This window comes from Raphanus sativus, chromosome 1 (assembly GCF_000801105.2).
Source record: "Raphanus sativus cultivar WK10039 chromosome 1, ASM80110v3, whole genome shotgun sequence".
NCBI lineage: Eukaryota > Viridiplantae > Streptophyta > Magnoliopsida > Brassicales > Brassicaceae > Raphanus > Raphanus sativus.
In genome coordinates this window covers 10,679,243-10,687,602 of record NC_079511.1, presented here as the reverse complement: position 1 = coordinate 10,687,602, position 8,360 = coordinate 10,679,243, and the positions used below count along the sequence as shown (strand labels likewise).

General features: G+C 37.2%; 1 protein-coding gene across 1 annotated transcript; it reads left to right on the top strand.

Moving 5' to 3' along the window:
- The first annotated feature begins 2,177 nt into the window (after positions 1 to 2,177).
- Positions 2,178 to 3,677, top strand: LOC108839919 (metalloendoproteinase 3-MMP). Its single transcript, XM_018612702.2, has one exon. It carries the CDS (start codon positions 2,424 to 2,426, stop codon positions 3,570 to 3,572), a length of 1,149 nt encoding a protein of 382 aa, XP_018468204.2. The 5' UTR covers positions 2,178 to 2,423; the 3' UTR covers positions 3,573 to 3,677.
- Positions 3,678 to 8,360: the final 4,683 nt, after the last annotated feature.

Below are 8,360 nucleotides of genomic sequence, written 5' to 3'. Positions count from 1 at the left end.
TGTTGAGGAGCATCACCAGTTTAATATCGTGAGCCGTCGGTTTGTCGGGTTAATTTCCATTCTGAATTAAACCTGGATCTGGACGAGGTGATGTGCTATTTAATTTCCATTCTCTTTTTCTCTTCCTCTTCTTCTTCCTCTTCCTCCTCTCTTCGTTTTAGCTTTTAATATTTTTTTTTCTTTGCAGAAAAACAACCACCTAATACTTCCCCACACCACCGTTTAAAGACTTTGAGCTACCTCCACCTCCACCATCGGACCACCGTCATTGATTTATTAGATTTAATTTGTGTAGAACTTTTATATTTAATCTGTTTTTAATATCTAATATTATATTTAATCTAATATAATGTATATTTGATAATTTTAATACTAGTGTTTTATTTATATTTCATTATTTATTTATTTTTTATTTAAAAATATTAGCTTGTCGGAAGTTTATCGGCAATATTTATCGAAAATTCATTGGAATCATCCGATTACTTCCCGATAAATAATTCCGACGAAACTTGTTTCACGGTATTTACCGATTGATTTCCGAGAAACAGAAATTACCGAGGCCCAAACTCCAACTAATAGTTGATTGTCGGAAAGTTATGGGAAACGCTCATTACCGACAAACTTCCTATTGATTTGTTCCTCGGAGTGTGAGCTTTATTCTTGTAGTGTCTAGATTTGGGGTTCAACATAATTTTCTGGATTTTTGGATTGTATTAAAGGGTTTGATTTTTATTTTCCGAAAATCTCTTATCATATTTGTGTGGAAAGCTCATTATTTTTTAACTACAACCGTAAACAAGATTAATCATTCCATATTATATTGTTTCATTCTCTTCGTACCTATTTTCCTTTATCAAATCTCCATTTTATTTATTCTCACTGAATCATGTCCATTAAGCCAGTCTAACATATGAGTTTCTCTAAAATCGTATATTTCAAATACTTTCATCTAATCCTAACTTTTCTTCTAATATTGAGACAATTCCCAAACAAACTTTGATCATCCCGAATCTAAGATATAAAGCAATGGTTGTGAATGAAGTGATGAATGAAAATTTTCACACCGCTCTAAGAACGATCAGTGACTAGACATTGAAGACTCAATTACGAGAAAGTCCTAGATTCAAAGTTTTGATGATAACGCCAAACGCCTATTGGACAATTAACGGCAAAAATGATTTAGTACACTTCCAATTTCCCACTATATGGAGCGCTTATGGTAATGTACGAAGTGTTAGACCCTCATATTTTAAGTTTCAGTTTATATTCCACAGAGAAGATCAGACATGCTCTTCATCCTAAAAGATTGTCCATGTTCTTATTATCAAGACTATCCATAGTCTTATATATTATTATTGGACTGTGATGATGGATGAGAGGTGGATGACTTTACCCCCTCCTCCCTCCAGAGAACTTATGTCAAATCATGAGGTGCACTTTAAAATCAGACGGTGAACTAACTATTACAAGTGAAAATAATGTTTGCACTGACATCAAATATTGACAAGTAGAAGAGATTGCTATGATTGTAAGACCATCCCATCAAGGGTTCAAGGAGAAGTTCACACACTTCCCAAAAAAGAAAATATATTAAAATAATAAACAGTGACGAATTTGGAGAGTTGGGGTTCGTCTGGATGAACTCGGGTCGTCACGAGTTCGCCACGTGGCGATCTTCTAGTGGTCTGTTTTTTTTTTAGAAAAAATATGAAAAAAAAAAAAAATAAATAAAGTTGTGAACCCCATGGGGGGTTCGCTGATACCGATGCTCTAAGATATCTCAAAATTAATAAATTAGTAAATTCATCTTTTAAAAAGATTAAATTCGATTTTCCAAATAACAATACTTCTTAAAAGTAATTTTTAATTCTTGGATTTTCTAGTATTAATTGGATATTCATAAATATGCTGTATATAATATCTAGACTGCTGCCCATTCGCTTACACGAGACCTGATCATATGTTAAAGACATCGGTCATTGCAATAATAAATGCCAGAGCTACTGCAAAGATTGCATATATAACCAATCATCTCATTTCACTGTGTATGGGGGAGATTGTACGTTGATTTTTTCAGACCAATAAACAAATATCTCATGAATGTTTCAGAATTTTCAACTATTAATATATCCAGAAAACGACACCATTTAGTAGCAGTCTAGCAGCCTCTTCTTGGTCTTTTTTTCTTCATATAAGAACCTTTGAACGTGCCAAGACCGAGGAAGTTTCCATTTGAATAATTCAACCTTTTCAGCCAAGAAAATTCGCCAAACGCAAACAATGCCTCAGCTTTCACCAAATCAAAGTCACAAAATCCTCCTATGGTCTACTTTAAAAGACTATTACAAATCAGCTTAAACGATTCTATCACATTTTAGCTTATATAAATCTTCTCTCTCTCTAATCTAAGTCCCAACATTATAATGATAAGGTTTTGCGCTTTTGGCGCTTTCTTGTTTTTCCTAGTTGCTTCTCCCGTCTCCGCCGGTTTCTACCCCAACGCCTCAGTTATTCCGCCGGATCTCCGCCGTAACGCCACCGACAACGCCTGGAACTCGTTCTTGAATTTCATAGGCTGCCATGCTGGCATGAAAGTCGATGGCCTTTACAAAATTAAACAATACTTCCAATATTTCGGTTACATCCCCCAAACTCTCCCGGGAAACTTCACCGACGACTTCGACGACATCCTCAAGAACGCCGTCGAGATGTACCAAAGGAACTTCAAGCTAAACATCACGGGAGAACTCGACGAGCTCACTCTTCAACACGTCGTGATCCCACGCTGCGGCGTTCCCGACGTCGTCAACGGCACCTCGACCATGCTCAACGGTGGAAGAAGAAGAAGGACCTACGAGGTCTCCTTCTCGGGTAGAGGCCAACGTTTCCACGCCGCGAAACGCTACTCTTTCTTCCCCGGAGAGCCTCGTTGGCCGGAGCGCCGTAGAAACCTAACCTACGCGTTCGAGCCGCTAAACGAGTTGACCGAGGAGGTCAAGAACGTGTTCTCACGCGCGTTCGTCCGCTGGGCGGAGGTGATTCCTCTTACTTTCAGGCGCGTCGAGAGCTTCTCGACCTCCGACATCAGCATCGGGTTCTACACCGGAGATCACGGCGACGGCGAACCGTTTGACGGCTTCATGGGAACGCTAGCGCATGCCTTCTCGCCGCCGAACGGACATTTCCACCTCGACAGCGATGAGAATTGGATAGTCTCCGGCGAAGGCGGCGACGGGTTTCTCACGGAGAGAGCGGCCGTTGATCTTGAGTCGGTGGCTGTTCACGAGATTGGACATCTTCTTGGGTTAGGACATTCCTCGGTTCAAGACTCTATCATGTTTCCGACCATCACGACGGGGAGGCGTAAGGTTGATTTGCATAGCGATGACGTGGAAGGTGTTCAGTATCTGTATGGTCCGAATCCTAACTTCAACGGTACTAGAAGTCCATCACCGCCAACTCAACAACGAGACACTGGCAACTCCGGGGCTGCTGGGAGGATCGACGGTTCTAGCTCTGTTTTGACTAGTCTATTGATGTCGACCCTTGGATTGTTGTTGTGTTTATTGTAAGTAATTAATCTCTTAGTTGATTTAATTAGATCATTAGTCCTTTACAGATTCTGATACAATTTGTTCTTTTGGTTAAATATATTTTCATATTTTTTCCTTTAGTTATTTAGATTGGTTATTCATTCATGCGTTGTCTCTATTTTTTATTCATGGATTGCCTTTTTGTTAACAATTTAGAAATTTTAAGATAATTTTTCATGAATTATAACTCTCATTTGCCACCACTAACAATGATGACCAAAAAGAACAAAAAGGAGTACTTGTGTATTGTTAATACTAGGATTTGGACCCTGTGACTCGCAGAAGAAACAATACTAATTTTAAATATTATTATACAAAAATATTTAGGATAAAATTATGATATTTAAAAAATGAAAATCTCTGATTTATAATATCTCTGAAATTGAGGTTATGATTAATATATTTATAAAATACATAATCGCGAAATATGATAGAAATAAATTGTTTCTAGTAATGCTATGTTTGAAAGGAACCATGCGTTTGCCATAAATTTTGTCACCAAAATAAAAATAGCTATTTTGCTAAAATTTCATTTCTATGGTAAGATGTTTTCAGTATAAAGTTCATAATTTTGGCTTTTTAAATTTATATTAGCTAATATCATAGAGAGAAATAAAACATAATTAATCTGGTGTATTTCAAAATAATGATTTATTATTGATTATTGTCACCCTTTTATCTCTTTCTAATAAATGTATATATTCATCTCTAAAAAAACTAAGAATTTATCATCAATCATAAAAATACTTTCATAATGGCATTTTAAAAGTAAATAGTGGAAGCGGAGGAATGAAGAGTAGCGCAAATAGTGAATGAAGTCATTTGAGAAGGTCAGGTGGAGCGGGAGACAAATCAAACTGAGATCCGGACAGCAACATGTAGATGGAAATGCCAGGTTGATGCGTCCTAGCAATCAGCAACAGAAGGCGTAGGAGTTGGCTTTGTACTCAAGATGAGCGTGTGATCATGGTGCCATGGTGGGTCTTTAGAAAGTACGTGCGGGTGGCCTCCCCATTGCAGGCAGAAGCTGAAGGTTTTAGTTGGGCTATGAAGGAGATAATTCAGCGTGGATTCAAGCATGTCAGATTCGAGTCTGACTGTCAACAATTGGTTCGTATCACCCAACAGTCCTCTGCATGGCCGGCTCTTGAACCGGAAATGGACGAGATTGATTTCTTCAGATCAGAGTTCTCAAAGTTCTCTTTATCTTATCTAGCACGTTCTGAAAACATCCATGCGGATTGCTTGGCAAAAGCAAGTCTATCACGAGATAATCTTTTTTCTTTCGTCGATGTTAAGGTTCCACCTTGGCTAGTTCATGAGGCTAGCTTGTTTGAACCTTTACCAGTTTAATGATTAAGTTATTTGATGCCAAAAAAATATGGATTTAATGAGTAATCAATTATAAAATATAAATGTGGATAATGACTCAATCGTGTATGAGTGCATTTTCTATAAAAAAAAATTACAACATTGATTAAGTTTTAGATTCCACCAAATCTCTTTAAAAGATGGGACATCATAAATTTTCTCTTATTAAAAGTAAGGTTACCATTTAATCAAAAGTAAATAAAAAATTCTATTTTATGTGTTCTACCAAAAATATTTTATAACCATTCAGAGTGATGAATCTCTCCTCCTCTCTTTTCTTCTTTATCTTTTATTTGTTTTTTGTTTTCATGTGAGATTTTCAATGCGCACACTTTTTTATATAAAGACAAAATGTTGTAATAGTTAAAAATCTTTAATTTGTAATGGTTGGTCGGATTACAGTGTTGATCAAAGATTGCAATGGTTAACTATCTCACTGCAATGAGGTATTTAAATAGTTACAAATGTTTATCTAAACAATTACAATGATACTTTTAAACAATGAATATTTATCTAAAAATTAAAGTGATTTACTTAAGTTACTTATTTTTATCAGCAATTTAAACAGATTCTAATTCTGCAAACCAAATTAATAACTCTGCATCCATATGGACAATAAACGACAGTTGTTTTTTTCACTGCGTTTAAGACTATCCGCCTTTAAATTCTACGTCCGTGGTATATGAAGAAGCTTTGAATTGTTGAAACTTCTCTTCAAGATTTTTATGTCTTCCAAATAACTTAGAAATACTGATTATTCTTTTGGTTCTAAAACTATTTTCACCAACTGAAAACAATCCGTTGAAATGTAACAATAAACTATCTTAGATTCCTCATGCATTTCATTACCCAAATGAGAGACTATATCTCAAAGTGACGACTAACTCGCCCATATATTTCTTGCTCCCGTTAACCATGAAAATGATAGTGGAAGTTTTCAAGACTCCCAAGTCAAATAATAGTATAGAAAGGTTATCGAACCACAGAGAACTAGAGATTTATTACACCAAAAATACACAAACTTTCCTAATCTAAGCAAACAAGAAGATGGATGATGAGTAACAAGCTAAGAACCTACTAGTATGAATAAGGTGATCTCAAATCCTATCAAGAAATAAGTGCAAGAACTAAACTTTCAATCAAATGCTAAGGTAGAATCCATGGGACTAGGAACTTGAATTTGAGTGACTAAGATCTGAGTTAGAGTGGCAAGCTAACAATCAAACACTTCCTTAAGTCTATAACACTAAAATAAACAAGCTCTATGGTCAAGAAGAATGTTCATTTGCTTTAATCAACTAGACACCAAAGGTCTTTGAGCCTAAAAGATCTAAGCAATCATTAGGGATGAGTCTATTAACTATCTAAACTCCCTTAACACAATGGTTTTTGTGTAAGGCAAGTTTAGAGCAAGCTCTACTGTTCAGACATTTCATCAAACACCTTGTGTGTGGGAAATGTCTAGAGCTCTAGATCAAAGAGGCCAACTTTAATCTAGCATTAAGGATAGTAGACAAGCAAGGAAACAATAGATCTAACACTAAACACCCTAGATCTTCACTTAATCACCCTAATCACCCTAGCCCATGAATTCAAAGTGTGTCTACTCTCTAATCTCCATGAGAAACCTTAAAATCTATGTGAGATTCAAGGCTAATCATGTTTAGGAGAAGGAGAAACAAGATTTAAGATGAAGAACTTCCTTAAAATGATTAAAATGTTCAAGCTTTTACAAGATGAGGTAAAGTCTTGAGAGAAAATGAGATACATTAGGGTTTTTTGGAATCTAAAACTATTTATAGCGAAGCAAATTTCGAGCTGGTTTAATTGAATTAAACCGGGTCAAACCGGACTAAACCGGTCAACCATTTGGTTTCGCGTATCTTCTTCTCCACAGCGGTTGTCGTACCCCGCTGCGGTATGCCGCTGGCGAGTCCATGTTTTCCCCGAGCGGCTTCTTCCTCCCGCTCTATCAAGCCGTTGTGGAGCTCGGTCAATCCCAGCGATGTCATCTGCCCGCTGCCATCAAACCGCTCTGACTCGAGCTTAACTTCTTCACATCGCGACTCCACTGACCTCGTTGAATCAATCTCGAACCGAAGTCTCCACCATGAATCAAAGCACGGATTCACATGTCGTCGTCAAATCATTGCTCCTCCGTCGTGCTCTGCTCTGGCGAGGCTCGTCGTCTGCAACTCCAATCGTCATCAGCCAAGCTTCGTCCCAGAATCAAGCCTTGGCGTCGTGGTCGTGAACTCAGCCCATCGCCGCCGCTTCAGAGTCGCGACGTCACCGGACCAAGCACCGCGAGCTCCGGAGGCGACGTCGGAGTGCTGCAGATCCGGCGAGAAGAAATCTCGTGAGAATCCAATGGCGACTTCTTCTTATTTTCAAAACAAGCCCTTGAACTTCTGGATCTTTACAATACGGTCCCAATCTTTGTACAATGCAGAATCATCCAATCGAATCAACCCCTGTACTTCTGATTGTGACAATTTAGCCCAGGCGAATTTTATAGATTTGCAGAATGGTCCCCCGCCTCTTGATAGTTCTCAGACTGGCCACAAACTCTGTAATTTGCAAGGTTAACCTCCGAATTTGACCTGAAATTTCCAAATGCACACTCCAAACCCTATGATATGCATATGAGCATGCAAATGCAATTTAATGACCTAAATGCAACCTAAGATGATCATAATAATCTAAAATATGAATCTAAAAACCTATAAAAACATGAGATATCAGAAAACTTTACAGTGTACTATACCACCTTTGTCATGAATAAGTTTCCTTTTTCATGATCCATCCGTAAAACTACATCTATTTGGGATAGACGGACTATTGCTTCTAGTGATACCCAAGTTTGATTGTTGTCATTTTAAGTGAAATTTGTGGCTCAGCCCAAAGTTATGACTATGTTTCTGCCAACTTGAGAGTGTATGTAGGATCAATAACCAAATTGCTAAATACTTTGTTTTTTCCATATGTATCATAAGATTCATGCAAATTGATCGTCTTCTAATTCTACAAAAAACCTCCAAAATAAATAATCCAAGTTTATAAATAATGATTAAGTGGGAAAAATATATGGATTTGATGGAATTCGTGAGAGTGACTAAATCTGAATCGCGGATAAACATTAAAACACACGATTTATGGGTTCCTCAGGTGCTTCACATCTTGAACACATTGTATCCCTTTGTATTTCTCTTGCTCTTAAGTTTTTCTTAACTGCTATACATCCTGATACCAATTGCCATAAAAATGTTTCATTTTATGTAGATAGTGTGCTTTCTAGCAAAAAACCTTCAATGGAGAGACCGAAGGACCATACATCCGGATACACTCGTTTTATTTTATATTCAGATTTAACCGTGTATCTCCTGTTATTAGTAA

Bases quoted from the DNA above. Each gene is read 5' to 3' on its own strand.
- LOC108839919 (XM_018612702.2), top strand. From the start codon at position 2,424: ATGATAAGGTTTTGCGCTTTTGGCGCTTTCTTGTTTTTCCTAGTTGCT.